The sequence below is a fragment of the Aptenodytes patagonicus genome, chromosome 9 (assembly GCF_965638725.1).
Source record: "Aptenodytes patagonicus chromosome 9, bAptPat1.pri.cur, whole genome shotgun sequence".
NCBI lineage: Eukaryota > Metazoa > Chordata > Aves > Sphenisciformes > Spheniscidae > Aptenodytes > Aptenodytes patagonicus.
The window spans coordinates 23,697,050-23,722,142 of record NC_134957.1 but is presented as its reverse complement, the minus strand read 5'-3'; the positions used below and the strand labels follow the sequence as shown (position 1 = coordinate 23,722,142).

Genomic DNA, 25,093 nt, shown 5'->3' with positions numbered 1-25,093 from the left:
CACTTAGGTTTATTGTGTCCCACCTCCCTCACACAGACACAATCATTGGTGCAATGAGGGTCTAGTCCTCCCAAAAGCAAAGAGCCAGATCCCTGCCTGATATAAACCAGTGCTGCCTTCGATGAAGAGCATGTTAGAAGTTTAGAAGATTCTGGAGGGGGTCAAACATCACTCAGGTCTACTTGGGCTTACTCCTACTGATACTCACAATGCATTTGTTGAAGCGGCTCTTGGCCAGGAACAGCATGTTGCCCAGGACAGTGTTAAGGAAGGATGAGCGGAGAGTTGAGGAAGAGCCCAACATCTCAAAGATGAAGTCATTCAAGGTAACCAGGACCTGCAAGCAGCTGAATGGGTGGACCTTACTGCAGACCTCTAGAAATCCTCTCAGCTCCGGTTCCAGGCAACTGAAGATCTCACTCAGCAGCTGGGTCGTAGGTTCTTCTAGTCTTAAAAAAAAAAAAAAAAAGGTAACCAATGAAATGGGGAGGGGCACTGGCCCTGTGGCCAGCTGCAGAGGCAAGGGCAAAGCTAAAGAAAGAATCAAAGCTTTCTGTATCACAGTGGAGCCTGTTTAGGCTTGGGTCATCCTTCAACTCTTTCACCATCTCTGCTTGTGGGAAGACGCTGAAATGTCCTGTTTTGCCAGCCAAATGAAAGCTTCCAGTGTTTTTATGCTGACATTTTTAATAAGATTTCTGTTCCGCAGTATATTTTCACTTCATGACATTGCTAATAAGGAAATAAAACCGATTGAAACATAGGGTTTTCCATGAAACATAAACCTCGCTTTCTGATCCACCCTGAAGCAGAACGACTGTGCTGGGGAAAGGCAGAACCAGTAGGCTCTGCTCAGCCCCTCTGCATGCCCAGCTATGATGCCTCCTGGTTTTTTTGCTATCCAGGGCGCAAACCTGAGACCACTTAGTTGACATCAGGATGGTCAAGAGTGAAAAAAAAAAAATCCCTCCATCAGTATGTCAGGCCGTTCCTGTAGGACACTCCAGACCATGCCCTTGTCAGAGCAGCCAGCTGTATCTCATCACCCACGTACTGGCTCCGAGGCTTGGTGCAAGGAGGGTCCTCTGGAGACGCCATGCCCGCTCCTCCCTCAGTGGCAGATGCCTGAAAGAAAGAATGGGATGGAAAATATGATTTGTCTGCCCTCCCTCAGAGAGGAAAACTTGAGATCTGGGCTTCATTTCTGCTGCCTCATATTGGAGTCCTGTGTTTAATGCTTAGAGATCCTGTGATTTTGCTGGAGCTGTCAGTTAAGTTCAATGCAATTCTCCTCTGTCATCAGGAGGTCTTAAGCTTCCCCACTACTGATACCACTGACAATTGCCAGAGGACAAGAGCCCAGGAGAGCTCAGGTATCTGATAGAGGTAAGCAGCCACCCCACTGTGCCTGCTGAGGCTTGTATCAAGCTGGAGGGAGGACTGACTATAGGGACTGGAGAGGACATAGTCCTCACACGTACCTCCAGCACCTGCAGTTCTGTAGCGTCCTGGCTTAGCTGGAAGAATTTCTCAATGAACTGCTGCTCTGCGGTGCAAAGGGGTTGCAGCTCTCTCAGCACCTGCTCCAACACCTGCTTAGAAACCATCAGACATGTTAGAAAACCTTCTAGCACACAGTGAGGACACCGGAGTAGATGTCCATGTCCACCTGAAGTGACATCTAAACCTGGTCAGCAGTACAAAACATCTCTGCTTCTGCTCCAAGTACACGGCACTAGAGAAAGGACCATGGGATGGGTTGCAGCGCTGGCACAGCTCCTATGGGACACATGAACCCTTTAGAAAACCTCAGCTCCTTACCTCGATGACATTGCCTTTGCCTGATGTGTCCTCCTGGCCTTCTCTGCTCCCAGGGAGACTCCATAGAGACAGCTGCTGGCTCCCCATCACCATCAGCTTCTCTAGGCATTCCTGAAGACCTGCACAGTATGTCGGTAAGTGGTTAGACATCTCCATCCCTCTTGGCCTCTCCAGCTCCTTTGATCATTTTAACAGATTTAAATGTCTCTTTTTATGTCTGATCTTACGTGTGAATTGGCCTTTTCCGGTTGGATTCAGATGTACGGGGGATGCAGGTTTTGCTCTCGTTTATCTGCCTTCTCATCTGTTTCTCTCTCTTTTTCATTACTCTTTTTTTATTTCACTGTCTGTGATGCTTTCCCCTTTGCTATTTAGTGCTTAATACTAACCCTTGAGGACTGGGGAGTGAAAAATCCTAGGTGATAAGAGCATAAATTGGCAGAAATGCCTGCAAGAGTTTCAGGGAAAATGTTTGTTGCTTAGTTTTGATGGTAAATCGCCATAAAACAGTATCCAGGTGGGGGGAGGTTGGCTTTTTTCCAAAAACTAGCCTTTAAAAATTATAAACATTCACCTGGAAATTAATACACTTTTCGAATATTACCAGTTTTTACCACACGGTTTTCACTGGGTCCCTGGCTTAAGTGGAAAAGTTGAAAAATTTCTTTGAAATGTGCATTAAAAAAATACTATTATGCTCACTGAAAGAAATCAGTGGGGAAACATCCCTATTATTTTCTAATTAATTCTAACAATTGGTATCATTCCACTAACCCCAGAGGTCCTGGGTGAGTCAGGCCAGCTCTCCATTTCTCATAACATCCGAAATATCCTTATTCAAGCTACTACCTGCAGGGCTTTTACCTTTGGAAAGGATTTGTCAGATGCCCTACATGCTGAGCAGGGATGAGAGATGACAGACAGCCCTGCTGTCTGTTAATAAGCTGCTTCATAATCTTTTTTCCACCCTTATGCAATGGGTGATGATAATTTCACTTGCTGGGAAGTGGCAAAACCAGGGAAAAAATATCTCCCCACGGCAAACAGGAAAGAATTTTACGCACCTGTAAATTTCAGTGTGGAAAAGGGAATGGGAAAATGAGGAGAAAAGATTTAATTATTGGCTCACAATTAATTATAAACAGCTTGGGGTTTGCCTTCTAAATTCTCCCATAATACTGAAACAAAGCAATAAATCATCAGGTGGTATATTTAGAAGCGATTGGCATAAATAATCCTTTATGAGGGCAGGGAATCAACCCTAAAAATACACTGCCACAGTAATCAGGAGAAAGAAAGAGGCACGGAGAGCTAGAGCGAGCCTGGGATATTTTAAAGCAGGGCTCAGGGATGTTATTAGGCAAGTGTCCTTGCAGCCTGGGCTTTTATCCATGCAGCTGCTCACCCCTAGGAGCAGCTGAGCAGGTGAAACGTCAGGAAAGACCTTGGATGAGGTTCCCACAGAACTTCACCAGAGCCAAACCTTCCCTGCAAAACAGCCTGAGACCAACTGATTTTGCAGAAAATATTTCAGCAGGGGTCTCCAAAAGTCCCCGGGAGCTGGGAGAGGCCGTGCTCGCTTTCAGTGTCCATTGCTGCCAAGCTCCTTCAGCAGAAGGACATGTGCATGCATTTCCAGGGTGCTGCTGACCCTGCTGAGTCAAGACGAGGTCAGCTTCACCTCCGGAGGGAGGTGATGCTCTCCCTCCTGCTTTGTCCCCAGGGTCTCCAGGGACAGGCGGGTGAATCTCAGTTGGTAGCAGTGCAAGCCCCAGGGAAGGAGCCTTTCTGCAGCTGGCAGAAGCTCCATGGATACAATTTTCTAAAAATTCCCACTATTACTAATTGCACTCTACAATGATGTCATGGCTGTCGTTTCAATGTGCTGCTCACATTAACGGTGGGCTGAGCATCCCCAACCAAGCCTGGGGCTTCCTACCTGCCCCAGACCTCTTCTCGCCCCAGACCTCTTCTCACCCCAGCAAAGCACGGTGCCAGCACACCCCAGCACGGGCAAAGCTCATCCCATCTCGTCCTGGCCCCGGGAGCAACACCAGCGACAGGCAGATGCCTTTGGGTGATTTATAACAGTGCAGTAACAGGCTTGTAACCATCAAGGTGTCCTGCTATTGCTGCAACGGGTTTCACAGACACTGGATTTTCTCCTGGGATTTTAATTACTCCCATTTTATGGGACTCGCATAGGCATTAAAGATAGACAAAGTACTGAAGAGAAATCACTGGTTTAACATTTACCGAAAGGGGATCAGGCAGACTGGCTGCAACACATGCCCTACGCTATCTTTTTTTTAATTTAACAGATCTGTTTTCATAAAGGGCATCTCTAATAGCCATCTCTGCCCCTGCAACGTCCCCCATTTTAATGGCTTTCTGAGCAGACCCAGCTGTGCTCTGGGAGGAGACAAACTTGGGTGTTTTTATTTTCTATCACCCAGCAGAATTAAAGTCCCTTGCTCAGAGCTCATCAATCACTTTGCAAATAGGAACCAGGGCCTCTTTATCCTATACACAATCTTCATTATTTTCTTCTGTTTAAATAAAAGCAATCACCCTTCTTCAGGAAATGGCACTTGATCACATTATCTTATAAACCACAGGTCGGAGTTTGCTTCCCCACTGCTAATTCCCCAGGCTTGCTTGCTGCCAGTACGTTCATTACTTCTTATCAGGAATTCCTATTTTTAAGCGAGAAAGAGCATGTTTCCCCAGGAAAAGCTGGAGGAGGGGGTGGGGGGCGGGGTGAGAGGAACATTATCTTTTTTAACTGTTTGTTTTACCCTACGTGGCAGGTGAGGCAAACCATACGCCCCTCTCTGCCGGGCTGAGTGCAGGAGCCACGTGGTGAGCTGGTCCCTGTATGAGCGAGGCATAAAAGAGCTGGAAGCTGGAAGCAAATTGATCCTGACTAGAATATCTCATTACAATGACTGCTTTATTGATGCGCACGCCCCTTCTTCCAAGTAGGGTGGGCAGTGCGGGACATCCATAAGGACAAGACCCAGCGCCGGCTGTGTGGCAGCGCGGGGACGGCAAAAGCAAGCGAGCCCTGGGGAGCCACACGAAATGGCCGTGTCCTGTCCCAATACGTTATTGCCAGCTCTGACAGCCGCCCCGGGGAGAGCTTTCCCCAGGCACTGCATCTGCCATGAGCTGGAAAGGAAGCACAGGAACAGTGCTCTGTTCTGCTCGGGGCCCTCCACCTGGGCCAATACATCCTCACGAGGTGTCATCACCAACCCGTCACTGTCTGCTTGAACGTAGGTATCCTCCCTGGCGTCCAGATCGCAGCAGCAGGGACTGCCAAAGTGTTCGAAGGGTGGGTATCCCAGATCCAACAAGTGATGCATCGAGTGCTCCAGCACTGCTGGGTCCCTGGCACCTCCGAGGAGGGAGGACGACATTCAGGGTGACAACGTGTGTTGTAACAGCCCCATGGGAGAAGCGTCTTCCTTTACAGTTCTTATGAAATGCTATCCTTTTTCAGAAAGTCCGTATCTCAGTCTTATCCTGGGATTATTATTACCGTCTCATTTTATTTTCCTGTCATCTGCTTGCTATAGGCTTTCCTGAGTCCTCCAGCATCAGAGACAGCTTGTAGCAACAAGTACGGCAGGTTAACGGCATTATGCACAAATAATTTCCTATCACCACTTTTCAGCGTGTCCCTTTGATTTAATTGCCTGTTACCTTGTTTTTAAATTACAAGGAGAGTAAAAATGTCCTGTTGACTTTCCCTACAAGACTTATTTTTTGACCCTTTTTATCATGTTACTATTTATTTTTTGATGCTTTTTATCATGTCACTACTTTTCTGCTGGAACTAGCAGAGAGATTTTGATCCCCGTTTTTCCCTCTCTTGGCTCCATAGTTTGGCAAATCATTTTGGCATGGAAAAATAGATTTCTGGTGACTATAAAAACATTTCCTGGAGGTGTTCGCTTTCTCCATTTCTAGCAAAATTTCAAAAAGGAGCATTTTAATTAAGGATTAGTATCTGAGCTTCTACTGTCTCCTTCTTCCTTCAAAGGGGATAAATTTTTGAAAATGACTAGTGGGGAGAAAGCATTTTTTCTTTTCCCCTCCTCTTCTTGCCAGTGGCAAAAGACTATTTAGGTGAAATTTTCCTTCTTTCTTTTCAGGACTTGTGTGCTCCGTTGCAGGTACGTGTACGCTGCCAGCACTGCCCATCCCGGTTTGGTCCCATGGTCCCGAGGTCCCCTGTTTTCCTGGTATGTGTGGCGGAGCGTCTTTCCCAGGGGAACTGGCACTGGGGAGGGAGGAGCTGGAAGGGGTGGTGGGTGTGTTGAGATATGGCTGTGATGCGCACCCGAAAACGGGAGCGGAGAAGCGCTCCCGTGTCCCTCTTCAGACACAGCCACCAGCATCTGGGCACTGCAGTCTGCTGCTGTTGGCCCACCCTGCACTGGGACTGACTGGGGCAGTACTGGGAGCGCAGCAAGGGGGTGAGCAGACCCAGCGCTCAGGTCCACTCGTGCTTCTGGGTGCTGTGCCCCTTCACCTCTGTGAGGAGGGAGCTGCTGCAGCTGCCATGATGCAGAACAAAGCGATGCCGAGTGCTCCCACCCGGAGGGATGCAGGGCCAGTCGACAGCCACAAAATTTGGGATGCAGAGGAAGCTTCTGTTACCCCAGCATGGGAAAAGCTGCCAGCAGAAGCACTGTCCTATTCCCACTCTTGTGCAAGTTGCTGCTAGCACAGGCTCTCTCCGTCCCTGCTTGAGACTCACCAGGTTCTTCATAGATCCCCAGAGCAGGGAGGAGATTACAGCAAAACACCCAGATATTAGCTCTTCCCTTCATGGCCAATTCTGAAACTGAGGGGAAGAGCCCTGGAGGGCTACAGAAGTGGAAATCATGTGCAGTGTTCTGATCCTGCAGCCTGGTGAGCTTCAGGGTAACTCCCTCCAGCTGCCCATGGCCCAGGCTCCCTAACTCTCTCTTGTACCCCACAAGAGTGGCATGGACTTCACCCCAGAAGACAAAGGATGGGCAAATATCAGGGCAGTTGTGTCAGCTGGACAGGGGCTATTGGTATGATCGCTGCTGCGGGGCCAGCACAGCAACCGCAGGGAGGCAGAGCCCTTCGCCAGGATCCTTCAGCCACCAGCCCCGTTTCCTTCCCTAGCCTTCGTCCTCTGGCTCCGGGATCTGGACACAAGTGATGAAGTAGGTGCAGAGCTGGAAGAGGCCGAGCTAGCATTCTGATAGACTAAACACACCATGCAAAGTGGGTTTTGACATTCAAGCGGGGCCAAGCTGGCATGGAACTTTCCATCACAGTGCTTTGTTTTGCTGAAGGAAAATGTGACTTCTGCGCAATCAAAAACTTCCAGAGGAGACAGATCAGTTTCTCTTTTTATCTTCAGAAACACCTGACTGGAATATTTTGAGTCAGATGCAGCGATTTCTGTTGAAATGATCACCTTGGGACAACACAGCCCCACAGTCAGCTCTCTATGAAATCATTCTGTTCTCACAAATATTGCTATGAATACACTCGTGTCTTCAGGGACAGGCTTGGTGACACCTCTTTACAAGGAAAAGAGTGTCTCAGGGGTCCGTGACCAGCTCTGCTGGCATGAAATGTGGACCAGGCATTAGCCAGGCAGTCCCACGTCCCCCTCTCTTACGGCTCCTCAGGACACGATCTCAGCCACCCATGCATCATTTGTGAGTCCTGCGAAGGGAAGGTGCACAAAAGCTACAGCTCTGAGAAGCAGCTAAACAAAACTGGACAATCCACGGAGCCAAAGCTCACACGAACACTGGCTGGTGTAAAGCAGAGTCAGCTTTGTCATGTGCTGCCAGCTGCAGACCCGGTCCATGGAGGAGAAAGTAAATTCATGTCACAAAATCTGGGGAAGACACCTGTGATAGAGGACGATTGCCGTGTTCCCTACTTGCAAATAAATCACTGCTCAGCGGCACAAAAGTCATATTTGCGAATCACTCACCTCCTTTTCTTCTTCCTAACAAGAAGGTTTTGGCTTGCTCAAAAAAGGCTTCGACTTGCCGGTCATAGAGTCTTCTGAGGTTCTGGGCATAGACCTGGAAAGACCAGACAGACACAGAAATTCCTGCTGTATCTCATCTCTCTACGAACAGTGCCCATTTCATAGCTTTTTCTTCAGCTGCCCGCTTAAAACAAAAGTCAGTAGATGGCAACTGAAACAGACCTATTGGTTTTGGTGTGTAAGACCTTCGGAAAGGCAAAAACCAGCATGAAAAATAGAAACCAAGCCTCAGTGATATAAAAAGAACCATCTCAGTTACTGAACAAAGTCCCTATTAACAGAAGAGGCCAAGGACTTCAAGATGCCCCTTCCCTAGAACCCTTTAAATAAAGCAGTATGGAATAAAATACAAGATTAACCACATTCATTTAATGCTTATCGCTCTCATTCAGTAGAGAAATGGCCAGATGAAAGCAAAAAGACCAAATTTTAGCATTTCAGACCTTTTCCTTCAACACAATGTCTGCCACCGAGTCCCAGACTGCTTTCTGTCAAGCACAGAGGTCCAACATCATGTGGCCAAGTTGGCCAGACACTCTCCTAGAAGGGCCAAATGCTGGAAGCTCGTTGGTGGTATGGATTTGGTGAAACCAAGCTCTCGTCACGAATTAACCAGTTTGACTAATCTGTTCCTGGTGGATGGTTTGCAATATTTGTTCAGGATTTCAGCCATACCTTGGGGAGATTATAGAACAGAACGGGGTTGGCGTTCCTCAGCCAGGCCATGAGCGGGGCGTAGGGCACCAGTTCCTCATGGTGGAGTCCATGGCTTGGAGCAGATAGCTTGTTAACGGGCTGACCGAGAGCAGGGACCTGAGCATTACCCTAAAGCAACAGAAACGGCAGAAAGAGTCAAATAAAACATAGCCTTGAAAAGCTCTGGAAAACAGTTTTTTCATAATTGCCCTTGAATTTCCAGTTCTGAATATGTTGGAGAAGCAAAGTTAAAGGGTGAAGCAGAGCACGCATGATCACTTTGAACTCTAGTTTTAATCCCATGTTGTGGGAAAAATTCTGAGCCCAGAGGAATGAGCTGGCCCATCAGTAACGTGGGATACTCCAGCTAAGCACACTGGTCAGGAGAAGACACAGGAGAAAAGCTCATTGTTCAGAAGCATGCTGGAAACTGTCCCTCCAAGCGCTGGGCAGTGGGTATGCCGCTGCGGTGGGATGCAATGGAGAGGAAGGATGCTGCACAGTTGACGCAGCCCATCTGCCAGGGCCCGGCAGTGCTGGGACATCACACCTACAGACTCGGAGTCATGTAGGTGGGATGGGAGCTCAGCAGATTCAGAGCAGGTCCAGGCAGAGCCGCTTGCTCAGGGACGTGTCCAGTCAGGGTCTGAAAATCTCCAAGGATGGAGATCCCACAGTTCCCTCACAGTTCCCTGCCAGTCACATCCCTTCCCAGAGTCAATGCTTGAAAGTAAATGCTAAAGATTTAAGGATATAATGCTAAGGATTTGGGAGTAGCTCCTTTTCTTTTCATGAAATGAAATCTGGAAGAGTAACATTTTCCTTTCAGCTTTCTTCCCACAGAGACAATTCCACCATATCTTTTAAATTGCAAGACGAGCACTTGAAAACGTTAATCAAAGGATCAAGAGATCGGCTTTTATCCTGGGATTTTATGTTACAAACAGACGAACAACCACCACCACTCCTGAAGTAAAACAAGAAAATCTAAAGCAAAAATCTTTAGGCCTAAGCACTTTTTAACACGACCAGAGGATTAATGACTGTCATGGGAGGGAACCTGATAGCCTGATAGACGCAGAATTGCGCTGGATTTCTTCTGCATGCCTGCAAAACTAACCAGAGGGCTAGGGGGCAACAGCAGGGTGAAGGCATGTGGAAAGACTTTTGGAGAATCCTCTTACGGTGGCCTCCCCTATACCGCTGGTACTATTTTACCAGAATATTCAAATCTCCCAGGATTTTGAGCTGCCACGTGAAGAGCGAAGCCCACCTGCAGCTTGAAGATGCTCGTAATGTGATTGATGAAAGAGTTTTCAAAGTTCTGCCTGAGAGTTTCAAACATGATCAGCTGCTCAGCCACAGACTGCAGTTTCCGGTAACCTTGAGGGAAAAAAGAGAGGGTGTCGTGGTCTGGAGGGGCATGAGCTGTCGTGGCTGAAGACCAACGTCACTCAGCACACTGGCAAATAAAACAGGTCTTCAAGGAGTAAGTTCTGGGATAAATGCTACCACCCAAAAGCCAACAAAGGGAAAAAGATTTGCTGTGGTACCAAGCAAATACAGAGAGGGAGAGAGTTTAAATTTAAAAAAAAAAATAATTGCAAAGCATCCATCAGTCCGACCATGGTCAAGGACAAACACCCAGCCTCTTCACAAGGAAAGCATGGGGTTTCATGCCAAGATCAGGTCCCTGTACACCGGCAGGTCTCCAACAACACCCACAGTGGATACTGCTGCAACGAATTATCATTTTTCCATGCTCAAGTACAGACAACAGGGTTGTCTCAAGAGACCACAATTTCTAAACATGTCTTTCCACCAGTTCCTTTCTGAACTATAAGAGGTGTTGTACACAGATGGCAGACAACGATGCCTTACATCCAGGTATTTAGAGGAATTGTATAGATGCTTGCCATAAGTTTGCCTCAACTTTAATGTAAACTGGACCAGCCGGTGCCTGAGTCCAGAGGGAGGTGCCTGCAGACCTGCCTGTGGTGAGTGGATGCCCTGGCTTGGCCGTTTGCAGCATGAATTGGATTTCTCTAGGGATGGAGCCAATCCTGCCCCAGCTACTTTTCTCCATGGATGTTCAGAAGTAATGTTACATTGGCTTTCCCAGCCCTGCTTGACTGTGCTTCTAGGTGAAGCTGCTGAAGACTTTGAAAGCTTCAGCAATATCTTCAGAAGAAAGCCAACCCTGCAAGCCTGTTTCCCCAGCTTGCAGCTCCAGGTGTGCTGCAGGGTGCTCTGCACCGTACACCCCCCCGTACCCCCAGGACAGTGCTGCTGCTTAGCTTCCCAAATACATGCCTGCCTTCTATTTCTTTTCTGCTTTGCTCCAGGCAGCCTGCAGGGCTGGCCAGCAAGCGTGTGAGCTAATTCCTGGGAACACCCCCCTCCGGCTTCAGCGGTCCAGGGGCACCTGCAGAGGCTGGGCAGCACAGGTTGTGGATGGGCTGGTGGCTTTGCCATTTGCAGACATAAATCTCTGCTCTCTACTCACCGGGCTGTATCTGGGTGTTCATGCAGCCAGATAAAGCCTCTGCTGCAGCAATGCAGGCTTTCACTCTGCTGGGGCTGGAAAGATCTGCCCGGCTCAGGGCATCACAGTGTTCCCTGCTGAGGTTGAGGTGGGTCTAAAAACAAAGCCAGAAGAGAACAGGTACAAGCACAGCCAGCTTCTCATCCCTTCTTATTCCACCCAAAAGGCTGCTGGCTTGAAATAGCCAAGTGCTACTTTCAGCTGCCAGGCTGCATGTGTCCGTCAAGAAGACCATGCTGCTCTATCCCCACCAAAAACAAAGGTCTGCACAGTAACAACTGCAGCGGTCGCCAAGGAAGCCCTGGCAAACCTCAGCATGAGTTTCCAAAGGGCTGGCTCCTCTGGGATCACTACTGGCAGCCAAGTGGTGGGGAGGAGAAAGAAAAAGCTAAGGAAGCCGCAGCTTGAGTTACTCAGAAATTAAAAGGTCATGGAATCATAGAATCATTAAGGTTGGAAAAGACCTCTAAGATCATCAAGTCCAACCATCAACCCAACACCGCCATGCCCACTAAACCATGTCCCTAAGCGCCTCATCTACACGTCTTTTAAATATTTCCAGGGATGGTCACTCAACCACTTCCCTGGGCAGCCTGTTCCAATGTTTAACCACTCTTTCAGTAAAGAAATTTTTCCTCACATCCAATCTAAACCTCCCCTGGTGCAACTTGAGGCCGTTTCCTCTCGTCCTATCACTAGGGAAGGAGAAGAGACCGACCCCCACCTCGCTACAACCTCCTTTCAGGTAGTTGTAGAGAGCGATGAGGTCTCCCCTCAGCCTCCTTTTCTCCAGGCTGAACAACCCCAGTTCCCTCAGCCGCTCCTCATCAGACTTGTTCTCCAGACCCCTCACCAGCCTCGTTGGCACAGAGGTCAATGGCATAGAGGTCACCGTAAGCAGTGGAAGTGAGGATTAGCTGTGCTATTACTGCACAGTTCTTGCATTTATGGTATGTTTGTAAACAATCTGCTTTCCCATATTCCCAGAGCTCATCAAGAGTCTTTCCACTGGCTGTGCTGTCTCCTGCACCAGTGTCTCTGTGGCTATGAGGTACTGCAGAGAAAAGCTCCTTACTCCGCAATGGATGCTGAGACAGGCTGATGTGCACAAAGTCCACCACTGATGGCAGACATCGACTTAACAGTTAAGTTACCTTCAAGGGTGGAAAAAAAAAGAAAAAAAGAAAAAAAGAAAGCAAAGGAGAGAAAAGGAATGGGGAAGCTCCTATCAGTGGGAAGAGAAGCAACAGGGTCTCTGGGCAAATAGCCTCTCCAGGGCTCCTCTCCAGGGCAACAGGGAGTCCCCAGAATGCTTTTCCCATGGTAGACGTATAGTTTGCCTCAGGACCCTCCCAAAGTCCCCAGTGGTTTCTCTGCATGTGAGGTTATCAGTGCTGATGGGAGCATGCTTTGACCCGGGGCCGGTGTTGCATGCACTGGCTCTAATTGCTCATTAAGTACTGTGCTTGCATATTCCTGGGTAATGATTATTGGTTATTGAAATTACTCTTATTTACTAACGAGAGCGGTTTTTCCCTAGTACAAAAATATAGACTGAAAGCTGCCAAGTGAAGGGAGGAAGAAAGTAACTGTCCTCAGTGACAATTGCTTCCCACAAGTAACCCCACAAACCAGACATAAGTACGCCTGGAATTTGAAGGCACCAGGCTGAGAGGGTGTCAGTTCTTTGGGTGCAAGGGTAAAAGCACTGCCCCAGCAGCCTCTGGGCATGTAAGAAGGTCCCAAAGCTGATAGTGAAAGGCAGACCACAGCGTCCCAAGTGAAAGGCTGCAGAGCTGCGTTTGGAAGGTCCTTGGCATTACGTGATCTGAGGCTCATCTTGCCCATGGAAAGGACTTTCAAGGACCCCTCTTACAGCCCTGGACCACAGTGAGGGTACTGCACATCATGTCTGCTGCTGGTCTACCTGTACTCCATCCCAGCTGTGTGGCTGTCCTTATATTATTAAGACAACAAAGTCCCTCATTTCTGGGCCAGAGAAGCTCTGTAGCCTTTGCAGACAGACAATAGTTTTCAGAGAGTTTGAGGCTCACTGAAATTTTTTTCTAATAGATGCAACAGGCTGAAGATTTATGTCTTTGCAAATCCATGTACCGTAAGGAAGAGGATCTCATCCATCAGCCTTGTCTTGTTGGAAACGATGCGATGCAGCAAGGAGTTTTCCCTGTGGATGTGGTCCATCTGCTGCTTCACGCTTCCCAGTAACTCATCGTAGATCTGCAAGGTCTCCTCCACTCTGGCCACCTCTGCCAGGGCCTCGTCAATGGAGCTCATCAGCTGTGTCACCCGCTTCTCAGAAGAGATAATAGCTCTAAGGTTGGCCTGTGAAATGGAGAAACGGAGGGCTTCAGCACTGTAGCAGGGACTGATCACCACCATCTCAGAGCCAAATATCCTGACCTTCGCTCTCCCAAGTCAAAGCAGAGACCCTGTCATTATAACGTGCAAGGTGCTGTTATAATTGCAGCTGTCCTGCATCACTACCTGCACAAGGTCAATGTCTTATCTTTGCACTTGGCTAAACTCTGTGTATCAGTAACCATCTGCAAGTCCCAAGTGCCGGGGTAGAACAAAACCCTTCCCTGAGCAAGGTGTACGCTCAGAGGACTTTCGTCTGCCACAGCAAAGAGGTTACTGCGGAGTCGCCGGGCAAATCCGACCATGAGCAGAACACAGTCTTTGTAGGTTTGGAGAGGGTACCAAGCCCTGCTGGCTTCTGCACCCCGCTTTTCCCTCTGTGCACTAGGGAAGTCCCAAGTGGACACTACATGGAGTCTCCAACCCTCCATCTCCACAACTGGTGAAGTCCCCTGAGGATCTCGGTGTCCATCCCACAATATTTGTAAGGAAACATGCCAGCTTTGAGGCACTGGCCATTTCTGTCTAGCTCTAACGCATTTACGCAGACCATGGCCATGCCAAGTGCCTGTCACAGCACATTTAGCACAGCTCCGGGCATTGCCACTGCTGCCAGGGTGTTACCCAGCTGAGCTGCTCTGGCAGTGGAATTAATAAACAGTTAAATCATGCATGAGACATGCACATATATATGTGTCTAATATAGAAACTGAAGGCACAATTTGCCTAGGGAGGTCTCAGGCATTTGTTTTGACGGGTGGTAGAGATATAACGGCGTGTTAATTGCTGCTGACAAGCTCTGCTAGAGATTAACTGCTTCCAAATGTTAATTGTATCGTTTTCAGGGCCTATGTACCATGCGAGATATCAAAGAAAACAATCAATAGACACGGGCCTGGGAGGCATGAGGCTTCCAGACTGCTATTTTTCTCTCCATTAATAAAGCTTTTAAAGAAGTTTGTCTTTTCTGATATTTCAATTATCTGATGTCTTTTTCATTAAATGAAGAACAACAGCAGAAGTATCTGCACCCTCCATTATGCCCTGCGCTTGGCTCGCCAGTGGGAAATGACAGGAGGAAGAGAAGCACAGTCTTGTCAACCCAAGTCAGGTTACTGTGGCTTGGACCTACCCTGTGCTCCGAATTAGGAATGTGTCTGAAAGCACGGTAGATGCTGGGCACCTACAATCCCTGTGTTAAGGACTTTCTCTTCTTCAAGCTCCACCTGCATTGCTATCGGGATAAAAATGAGCCGGCCGCTCCAGCTCTAGAGGTGGTACATGCAGGACAAGATGCTGGAGCAGCACGGAGGTGCTCCTGAAATGTGTGAGAGCCACTCTTCAATGTGGCTGGGCGGCTTCGGTCTCGCTGGCGAAGCACGGATTACACTCTCCTGTGACAAAGGTAGTGCCGTTTTGGGAAAGTGGGGGAGAAAGGACTGTGGGGAATGACTTCGGATGTAGGCAGATTCACAAAGGATCTGGAAAGGTCAGAGGAATTCTGTAGAAAAGAAAAGTCTGATATCATAGCAAACACAGCAAAGCATCTCTATCGAAGGGTACAGATGCAACTACCACGCTGCAAAGTGATGCAGCTTTCCCACAGGGAGCCCAGTGACGGCAGGGAAGGCAGAGGTTTCATTTGCCAGCAGGCTCAGCAGTCAGATTTGAAGCAGGGCATGCTAATGCACGCAGATACTCATCTCCAAAAGCACCAAGGATGCTAAGCGAATGCTCCTTTTGCCCGGAGCCCAACCAGCCTATGCAGGCTGGCGCGAGGGACCTGCGAGGGAGCAAACAGCCCCGCTCCCGGACTGCTGCTTTCCAGCCGCACGCCAGGGACCCTGGCCCACGGCCACAGGCTCTGCCCGGAGCTTCACATTTTATTAAATGTTCCTAAATTACAGCCATAAACCTCCCACAAGCCTGTCACCGCCGCGCCTTCTGATTGTCTTGTTAGGGCTTAACAGACCCACGGGGGTTTGCTTAGAGCAAAGCATCACCAGTGACATTGGCAGGGCAACTGCTGGCAGAAAGGGCTCTCCGGAGAACCGCCGCTCGGGTAAGGGTAATAACTCTCCCGCTGGAGGCGGCACGAAGCCGCCAGGAGCTGCCTGCGTTTCAGCAGGTGCTGGGATCCTGCAAGTACGTAGGAATACCAATGTAAAAATCAGAGCTCACGGCCTCCCAGGTGCCCTGGCTGTGCTTTCCTTCCCTCCGAAGCAGATAAGTGCTTTCTTGCTGTTGGTGCAGTGTTTCGCGACCCCCAGAAGAGATGGGTTAGCAGAGGGTGATTAGTATTGTAAGAGGAGGACAAGGTGTTACCACTGGGATGTGGGGAAAAACATTTAAATATATGCATGTGCTAGTCTAACTTGCTGGTATTAATAATTAATATCATAGATTAAACCTTAGAAATAGAAACATCTCATTAATTAATAGTATTAGCAATAAGTGACATTTATTCATTAGAGGGCATTAAAATAATGTATTCGACAGCACCTTTCATCTCAAAGAACTTAATAGAGATTTATTAGTTACTCTCATAGGATATTTTACAGCTGGGAAACAGTCGCAAAGTGCCTGTACGACTTGCTAAGAGCAAGCAGGAGCAGACCTCGGGAGTTTGGTCTTCCAGATTAACTACTAAGTTTCCAAGTGTAATAAGTCATATATAAATACAAACTGGGAACACAGCAAATACTGGAGCTAAAGGAGGTTGGATTTAGAGTTTGTGGTTTCTCATATGTTTTAGGATATTTCCTTTGGCTTTTTTTTTCCCCCTTTGTTCTTCAGCTACCTACGCATAAAATCCTAGCGCCAGATATATTAGCATAAGATAAATGCTCAGAGCAGCTATCTCATTATTTTGCTCCAGCACTCAAAGAAACAAGTTACCCTCTGCAGGAATGCAATAAAATACAGCAACTCTAATAAAGTAAATAAAGCTCACTAGTCTGAAAATAATGTGTGCCTTCTTCATTGGCCCTTTCTACTACAGTTTATCTTTTACTTTTTATCTCTTTCCAGCTCGGTTTCATTTTCTCCTCTTTTGCTTCTCCCTAGCTGCTGCTTTTCCTTCTGTAGGGATCACTGTTGGCCCTTTCCTTTTCTTCCAGGCATCCCTGCCTGTCAGACCACCCTTTCTGCTTTTCATCACCCCCAACTTTTTACATGCACATTCATCCCATCCCTCCCTACTCAGCAGCCTTTATCCTTCCTTACCCAGCTTTTCTCTGTTCTCCCCTTCCTGAGGTGACTCATGTGCCTGTGCTCAAGTTAAAAAAACAAACAAACAAACAAACTGAAATAACAGGAATTTTTGATGCATCTGTGATAGCCCTCATGGCAATGGGGCAGGACCCGTCCCCACTGCTTCTGCACGTCCTGCTTGCGGATGGCCACGCTGGACCAGGCACGCCATGAGCTGCAGACCTGGCTGTGGATTTGGCAGGAGCCTGGGGAGCTCTCAGTGCCCCGAGGTGTCTGGCAGGCTAACCCTCCCCGTGGGACACCCGGCCCCGTGCAGACAGGGAGGGGAAGACACACAGCGTGGGCATCGTCACCACATTTTCCCCTTGGGACAGTTCCTGTAAATCACTTCCAGATGTGGTTAAGGCTGTGGGATTGCTCAAGATCGCTGCTGACCACTGACCTGGCCGGAGGCACAGTTTGTAGACCCAGCAGTAAGGGCCAGAGGCAATGCCCTAAGACAAATTTCTTCTGCACTGGTTATTACAGAAACGATGGTCCTAATTCACACTGCTTGGGACACAGAGACCTTCTGCACAATGTGAAGGAGATCTTGCAGCTCCCCAGTCTCATCCACCTCCCTCAGCCAGCCCCAGAGCACCCCACTTCATTTTGCCCCGCGGTTAGACCCTTACCCGTCCTTGCGCTGCCCCCAGAAATTATAATCCCTCACAGCTACACGTCCGTGTGCAGCTGGGCTCCGTATCCTTCCCTGCAGCTGGGTCTGTGCCACTATTTTGTTTTACTCCTTTGCAAAACTGACAGTGGGCTTCATCTGCCCCGAGTTGGTCAGTCACTGCGTTCATTGGAGAGACACCACTCAAGCCAATGTCTAAGGCCGGTTAAGCTCATCAGAGGCAGACATTTGTGCCTGCCAGGCTGCAGCTATTTGTTTAGCCCCTGCAAAGGGCAGGCAGCCCCACGATAGTGCATGGTGGGACAAACACTGACCCTCGAGAGGGGAGCAGCAGTGTCCTCCTGACTTGCACGTGAGATGCCTTTTGAGCTGAAGTAGCACAACACCGAGATGACTTTCTCTCAAGTGCTCACAGCAAGCGAAAGAGCTGCCGATACCCAGAGACTCAGTCCAGTGCCCCTGCAGGCCAGGCACCTTCTTTTCAGTTGAGTCACAGCCCTTGGCCCCCTTACCTCATTCAGCACATGGAGATTGTTGCTTAGCTGCTCTGCAAAGGCCACGGAGTTGTTCACAAGGGGCTTGTACTCCTCCATCAGCTTCAACACATCAGCAGCTTCCTTTGGTGTCATCTCCTGGTATGCGCTGAGCTCCTCCTGGCTCTCAGTCTCTGCAGTGTCCTTCCTGTCTTCTTGGGGCCTTTGTCTCCCTGCATGGACAGGAGGAGACGTGGAGATGGCCAAAGCTTTCTAGCTATGTCATTTTATTAGCCCTGCTAATATTAGTGCCAGGGGTCCCATCGAATCCAAGTGACGAGTCCAGTGGTCTCAGTCTCTTGGTCAGTTAGAATAAGATCACAGCATGGAGCAAAGAAAGATGTGGATGGGATAAAGGGTCAGCTTTGAAAGAGGGACAAAACGGACATTCGAAACTTAATTTGAGCTCTGGTTGCGTTTTTACTTGCTCACCTCTCTAGGATTGTGTGTTGGGGCATGTTGATATTTGTTATACAAAGCTGAGACATTCATTTCAAAGATGAACAGGCTTCTTCTGATCAAATATACTGATAGTCATGTGTTGTAGAGCAAAATATATTTTTATATTCATATATGTCTGTATTTCTTGATATACTGCTGGGGAATGTTACCAGGCAGGCAGCCAGTCTCCCCCCCGGCCTGACATTTCCAACACTTTACTGCTCGCCTTCCCCAACCCAGAGTGCAGGTAGCATCTCTGGAGATAAGATAAACTGTCCATCTATTTTCCTTCCCAGCCTAGCACTGCAAGAGTCAGTGGATAAATCAGGTGGCTGTGCCTCCAGATACACAAAACATGGATCCTCCTGCTTCCCTCTCACTGGTACCCACCCCAGCCTCTCCTGTCATCCACATTCACTGTTTGAAATTTATTCACCTTCTGTTCCTAAAGCGATGATAGTGATGATGCAAAAAACCCACACCACTCTGAGCGTGACAAGGAAACTAATTGCCTTCCGCTGCATAGGAGGGGACATTCACAAATGGGATAGAGCTGGCAAGGAATCGGAGGTTCAGCTTCCACAAGCATCTGATAAAGGTTTTCTTCTCATCAAAGCTGCTAGCAGTCCACTTGTAAACCTTATTGAACTGCAGATCAAAATCCAGGCTTGCCTAGATGTCAAGAGTTAATTACCACATCAATTAGATGCCACTTGCCACACCACACGCACTCAGCACAGGTTTGCAGCACATTTTAATGGCAGGCGCTGAATGTTGTGAAAACACCTTGTGCACCAGGAGGAATCACACCTCCTGGTTGAAGGAGGGAGGGAGACGCACATCTACGCTGCAGTTTCAAGCTTTGGGCTTTTCAGTGGCCCCAGGAAGCCACGTTGTGAACGGAGACTAGCACAGGGCTTAGATGTTAGAGGAGAGAGCTCTGCCTGCACAGGCAGCCCCTTCAACCAGAGGGATGATCCTGACAGCTCCCTGAGACCACCTAGCAAAAAGCCCGGCTGGCATATGCTGGGAAGGTGACCCCAGGGAGACCAGTGCTGCCGGCTGATGACTAGACTGGTTTTGGTGGAGCTGCACGGGTATAGTCAGACTCAGATCTGATGAAGGGCTAAAATGGGCTATTGCATCCAACATCCCCATACCACCTGATGCGATGGACACCGACTGTACCATACCCAGGGTAACCGTTGTCAGAAGTTTGATTTGAAGTCTTTCAGTCCATGAATTCCCTGACAAGCTCTGTATTTCCAAGCTGACAGCAGGTGATTCCTCTAGTTAACAGCAAATCCTCCTTCGTGTTTCTTTCCTGCAGATATAGACATCTTTCCCTGGACTTCTGCTGCTATCCCAGAGCAACTGGGTAGGATTTGAGAGGTATGTTCATGGCACTTGGCAAGTAATCATAGGCATGATGAAAACACTGAAAATAAAAGGATGTACAGCAATTCTGACCCTAGATATGGACACCAGGACACCCACAGTGGGTCAGACCAAGCAATCAACCAGTCCCAGTGTCCTGATCCAGCACCCTGATTTCTTTTCAGATTATATAAATCCCTCACCTTTTACTGCAGGTTTTGGGAGATGAACGCTGATGAATTTTGCCAGTGGCCAGTGGCAGATGCTTGGGAGAAAAAGCATTCAGAGGGCAAGTCCGGAGTTATATTGCCTTCAGGATTCCCTGCCAGCCTCCAGCAGCCCGTGATCCAGCAGCTTGCTGAGCCAGAGGTTGCATCCACAGCACTGTGTTTAACAGCCCTTGAAGGACCTACTGTCCCTGATTTCCTCTAGTGGTTTTTTGAACTTATTCATAGCGTTGGCATCTACAGCATCCTGTGGCAATAAGCTCTGCAGTGTAATGATATGCTGGATGAGAAAGCTCAAATCAACCGGAGTTAAGCATTTGGGGTAAGCCCAGCACCCACCCTGCCTCCCGCTGCAGATATTCCCCTCTGCAATCCTCACCCAACCTGAAATCTCAAACCTCTCTTCACTCAAGAATTGGGAACACCCAGACAAAACCCAGAAACAGGCTTCCACAAGCTCAGACCTGAAATCCCCCCAGCAGCACTGTGGTGTCACGCGTGCTTCACCTGGCATCTCCCAGCGGCCCCATTTCCCGGCAGGGGAAGGTCACCTGAGGTAACGGGAGCGTGGACTGGAAGAAAAGCACCCTTGGCATTTCCCCATGTTGTTTTCATCCCTGTAAGTGTCAATAGCTCTACATCTATCTATGCCCAAAGGATGTAGTCTCATGGAGGGGGAACTCCAGCCACAGGAGACTTAGTATTTGCCACTAAGTGATATACAGGTGGAGAGAATAAGGGAGGTTGCTGAACTAGGAACATCCCACAGAAAGAAACTCCTTCCTGCACCATCTCATTAGCTCTGTGGCACAGCCTGATCTCATCTTCTGGAGAACTTAGAAGCCGCACTTTAATTATTGATACTAATCATCATAACAGACATAGGGTTTATAAGGATGGATGCAGTGCTACGATGCTTTAAGGGTTGCTTTCTAAACACCTTGAAGCAATACATCACGCCCCCGCATTGCTTTGTAGGCTTGATAGCAGCCCCTGCAACAGCACAGAGCAGTGATGTCTGGGGGAGGAATTTGCAGTGCGCGTGGCTTATAGCATGCCTTATGAGGAGCTATTAAAGCAGGGAGGCATCCGTTAATCGCTTCATAAATATTAATATTGTTTTGGTCAAGGGAGCTGTAGCTTTAAGCACCGCTGGACTTGCAGTGTCAGGACGTCGCTGGTGCCAGGGAACAGAGGGCTTCCCAGCGCACCAGAGCAGACCTGACAACCAAGCCCTTGCTGTGTGTATTGAATATCGACCCACGAGCCGCGGTTTGCCTGTAGCCGGTACGATCTGCCAAGCAACAGAGAGCTCTTGTTTTGACTTCCATGGACCCGCCAAGCCATGCAACAGGGAGGGGCTGTGCTGGCTGGAGCACTGGGCTGCACTGGGGAGCTTGCCTCCATGGTGGGACCCTGAGAGATGTCAACACATCCTGGCTGCAGCCTACTGCTTCAGCCTCTCCTCTGCCTGGGGACCTTGTGCAGCAGCTTCAGCTGGTGAGTAGATCCCATTTTAGGAATGATACGGACAATTCCCGCTGCCTGCATTCAAGAAAGATCAATTCAGCCAGGAAGAGGCAAGGAAGAGGGCTCCAGGCATGATAAAGGGAAGAGAGAAGTCAACACAGAAGAGGAGACTAAGGGGACAGCCTGCTTAGCCTGCCAGAAGGAAGGTTAATAGGGGCAATCTAAAATAAATCTGCAAAGGAGAAGAGCTCTTTAACCTAAAGGACAGCCATGGCACAAGCGCAAACGGGGATGATGCGGGTAGGAATACAGGCTCGGAGTCATAAGAAGGCTTTAGGCATCGGGACAACCAAGTTCGCTATTTGCCTCCCAGTAGGAGAGGCTTCAAAAATACACCAAAACTTTAATAGTAGAGATCAGTTTTAAGATCAGTTCTTCTCATTGGGATGGCAAGTGAGGGGGAAAGGACTGAAAATCCTGGAGGTATCTTGTAATCCTAACTCCTCAGGAGTCAAAGCAGTTTAGAAGACTTGGTGGAGCCAGGCTCTTCTGCTAGAGGAAAGCTCAGGCAGGATGAAAGCATGTATTTCCTTGTGCGTGGGAAAATGTAAAAGACAGTGAGATATCAGTTCAGTTCTACCCATAGGATCAAGATGCCCTGCAAACCTGCAAATGTGATTTTCCTCTCAGACATGCTGTGCAGATGTACTTTATTTGTCCTGGATGTAGAACTGGAAAGCTGTTCTTTTTCTCATTTATTTCTATGCTTGTGAAAATCCAGGCACCTTGCCAAAGCCCCTGGAACATTCACATTAATAAAAAAACTAATTATAACAACTTTAACAACACTCTGCCAGCACCAGCAGCAGAAAGGGAATATCTTGTCCATGCTTTCTTTCCCAAAAACCTTAACGTCACCCTAAAAGCGTAGACTCACGCCGACTCCAGGTATCTATAATCCTTCTTTCAGTTAATGCCTCCATTTAATCTTTAAATACCCTATGCAAATGTCTGTCAAGAAGGTTTGTCAACATGGATCGACAGATGGGCCTGACAATGTGTTCTGTAAATGCTGGAGACCTGACAAGAGCAGTGCTTTGCAGCCCATCTCTCTAGCCTCTGAGGGTTGCTGCAAAGAGCTTCAGGAGGTCCTCTGCCGGAGGGATAAGGAGAGTTTGCCCACTGATTTTGATGGAAGCTGTGTCCCTGCAGCGGTCACCCACTCGCTGCTCACCCTGGTCAGGTATTTGGCCAGCCTGACATTTCCTAACTTAGGGAGGGATGACTCAGGAGGGAGGAAATCACTCCAGCCTCAGCATCCTGGGCACAGGCATCTCCCTGGAAGAGATGAGGGAAACGAGAAGTCCAAAAGCACTGATGTAGGATGGAGGAACCATCCAGGGAGAGACCCCAGTTCACCATACTCTAGAAAACAGCTCTGAGGGAAGGCAGAAGGCTTTTATATTTTTTTGATGGTGGTTGTTTCCTCAAAATTAGTGTCATTCAGGCTGGTTCAGTCCTATATTAGAAATCACACACACGCACACACACACCACCCGCTGCTCTTCCCACCATCTAAACGCATGGGCTGAGCTCCGGAGGACCCGAATCCCCCTATGGATCCTGGCCTGTGTCTCTCTAGCTTCATATTCATATCTCTCCCCTATGATCAGTTCTGCCCTTTGCTGCAGAAGGAAAATCAATCCTACGTGATTGAGAGTCTTTCCATCTACCAGCTTCAGCTCTGCTAAAGGCCACCTGTAGGCTAACTTGTACTCCTCTCCTCAGTCTACCTTGACCTGCACCAGAAATGGCTGCATTGGCCTAAAGGTGTCCACTGAGGATGAGGGACAGAAAAAAACCAACCAACCCACAATATTATTGTTAGCCCAGTGCACAACAGTTCAGTGTGAGCGGACAGGTACAGATGGACACACAGACACTGATTTTGCATTGTGGCTGTATGGAGAGATGCTACAGGGTTTCTACTGACTTTTCTCTTCATTGAGTATTTACATATGGGAAGTGCTCGCCAGGGTCTAATCCAGAGTACTTTGAAGTCTATGGAGGGATTCCCAATAATTTCAATGAGTTTTAAACCAGGCCATTGTGCTCTACGCAAGGCATAAGTAATATTTCAGCAAGAGCAAATGTGACGGGAACAGGGCGCCCTAGTGCAATAAGATTTATGGTAGTTACATACCATATTGCTGGCCCTACAACAGGGTCCAAAAGCACTGCACTGTTTGACTGATACCCACACTAACATATCCCATCAAAAATGAATACCAGCGCCAATTAGTTTACTGTCACCTCTTGGTTCATCTGGGAGGTGCTCACTGTACATCGTTCTGGCTATTATAATTTAGATCTCCCATATGAGCTAGATATCTCCAGAAAGCTGACAGGGACAGTTCCAGGGGTAACTCATGTATTTTAGATGCTACTTATAGGGTGGCTACATCATCCCTTGGAGATATTCCTCCTGCCCTCCATTGACAACAGAGGAAGTTGAAGCACATCATTTAGGTAAACACTATGGCTAAGTCTGTCAGAAATCAATCCTGTAGTAGGTGACTACGCTGTCTAGAAGCTTATTGGCAGGAAAGTCTCTCCCCTGTAAGTTTGTCAAAAAAATCTATGCTAACAACTTCTCAGGAGTAATGGAGCAACTGGAAAAGCACAGACCAAAGGAGATGGAAAATTTCCCAAAGCACTTGCACCTTTGGATCCTAATCAAATAGCTATGTACTCCTGAAATGCCTGGGTACTGTTAAAACTTTCACCAAAACTATGGAGAGACAGAATGAGGCTGTAATGCCGTGTCATGTTAGAATGGTTTGTTGCTGACCTCTAATGACAGATTTGATGCAAATGGTAAAAAAAATAATCTTACATTGGTGGAGGGAGCAATCCTGCAGACCCCGGCTCTCTCTAGCCAGCTAAAGATCGTCCAACATTCAAGAGGGAACTTGTGCTTTTGTTGCCAGCTCTTGACATGCTGTACTGACATGGCACAGCTCCTATCTTTGGATTAAGATTTCCTTCATTTAATCTTAAAATACAGCATTCCAAATAGTGGTCCTACCTCTTCTCCCAAATGAGGAAAAGAGCCATCAGAGATCAAACTCTCTGACCAGAGCTGCAAGAAACCTTCCTGGATTTGCAACTCAACCTCTCTCCCAGTCCCCCGGGGTTCTCACCCACAACACAGAGAATGGACATCTTCTTCCCTGTCTTCCGGACACGAACGGTTTCCAGCAGCCTCTTTTTCTGTGGGTTGCACGCATCTTTTTCCAGCGAGCTCCAAAGAGAAGCCATGGTGATACCTGAACGCAACGGCAAGCGGTAGCTGCGTGTGCCTCCCGCTGATGCTCGCGGTCACCGCAGGCTGCGCGGCACCTCCTGTGAAACACAAACAGGCTGGAGAGATGATCCACACGCAAGCTCCTGGCACACAGGTAAAATGCATCACCCCCACACTGATTTCATCTCTGTTGTCTTGCAGACAGCATGAGTGTTAAGCAATTGTTGTAGACTTGAGGCCAGAAGGGCCTTTTATAATCAGCTGGTCTGAATTCCTGCCCAGTGCAAGCAAGACATGCCAGTGCATCCAGCCCAGTAAGGCTACAACAAAACTTTCCTAATTTCATCAAAAAC

The 25,093-nt window shown here is 48.3% G+C and overlaps 1 protein-coding gene across 1 annotated transcript in view; it reads right to left on the bottom strand.

Moving 5' to 3' along the window:
• LOC143164755 (exocyst complex component 1-like) overlaps positions 1-24,754 on the bottom strand; it is a 29,069-nt gene extending 4,315 nt beyond the window's left edge. Inside the window, 13 exon segments of the mRNA XM_076347677.1 lie at positions 209-449; positions 1,055-1,125; positions 1,482-1,592; positions 1,822-1,940; positions 7,817-7,910; positions 8,552-8,701; positions 9,846-9,955; positions 11,079-11,211; positions 13,233-13,460; positions 17,898-18,091; positions 18,872-19,031; positions 23,143-23,270; positions 24,637-24,754. Of these exon segments, the coding sequence (XP_076203792.1) occupies positions 209-449; positions 1,055-1,125; positions 1,482-1,592; positions 1,822-1,940; positions 7,817-7,910; positions 8,552-8,701; positions 9,846-9,955; positions 11,079-11,211; positions 13,233-13,460; positions 17,898-18,091; positions 18,872-19,031; positions 23,143-23,270; positions 24,637-24,754 (1,857 nt within the window).
• Between the last annotated feature and the right edge of the window lie 339 nt (positions 24,755-25,093).